The 880-nt window shown below is 38.3% G+C and overlaps 1 protein-coding gene across 1 annotated transcript in view; it reads left to right on the plus strand.

Annotated features, from left to right (window-relative positions):
- Positions 1-243: 243 nt before the first annotated feature.
- Positions 244-880, plus strand: part of glra4a (glycine receptor, alpha 4a) — a gene marked incomplete at both ends in the record, with an annotated part of 38,412 nt that continues 37,775 nt past the window's right edge. The window contains one exon of the mRNA XM_080840323.1: positions 244-311. Within this exon, the coding sequence (XP_080696449.1) occupies positions 244-311 (68 nt within the window). The remainder of the gene's footprint in view (positions 312-880) is intronic.

The following is an 880-nucleotide window of genomic DNA, read 5'->3' on the forward strand; positions in this document are numbered from 1 at the left end:
ACACGCACTGCTGTTGACAACTACGGAGGAGACTGTTGTGGATTTTACAGCCAGCAAGAGAGAGAGAGAGACAGAGAGGGAGGGGGGACCAGACAGAACTTTCCACAGAGGCGAGCTCTCTCGGATCACTCAGCAACACCATGCCTTGTTGCCTAGTTTTACCTGCTGCTTTGTGGATTGGCTAAAACTCCTCTGATCATCAACGCAAACCACTCAACAAGGTCTGACGGACTGAGCAAGAGAATGCTCTCCCAAGTCATAAGGATTCTACATGTCTTGTCTTTCTGCTTTCTTCAAATGGGGCTGATCAGGTAAGACCTGCTCCTGCCTCCTAAGGATCACAGACTGTGTCTGGGTGCACTGGATTGTGGTGTCATGAAATGCGGTTCGAAAAAGAAAAAAACCTGTTTGTCGAAATACAAGCTTTTGGCTTCTTTGCGTATGGTTTTAACTTCAAATTGTCAGTGATCATTTTCTGTATGATTTATTTTGGAAAGGAGCGGAGTCCACTAAAGGTTATTGTGTGCATATTTGCTTCAGGTACCTACAAGCAAAATGTATGCCATGATAATGACATTTAAGGAAAAAGTTGATAAACTAAAGGAAAATATGAAAAGTTCTCTTCTAATGGAAACTGAAACATAAATGTTGAAGGGAAGGTGACTAGCTTCACAGAATTTTTTTTTATTTGTGATTGATCTGAATCATAACTGAAAAATGTATGTAAACTAAAAGAAATACCCTTTCAAAAATGTACTGATAATGAAATATAAATTGGGGGAAAACAGACCAATTCAAAGTAATCAAAAATAGATAATGTCTAAATTCCTTTCATTTTTTAATTTAGTTTATTTGTGGTTTCAAGCTAATGTTAATGTTT

This window comes from Sprattus sprattus (genome assembly GCF_963457725.1).
Source record: "Sprattus sprattus genome assembly, chromosome: 6".
NCBI lineage: Eukaryota > Metazoa > Chordata > Actinopteri > Clupeiformes > Clupeidae > Sprattus > Sprattus sprattus.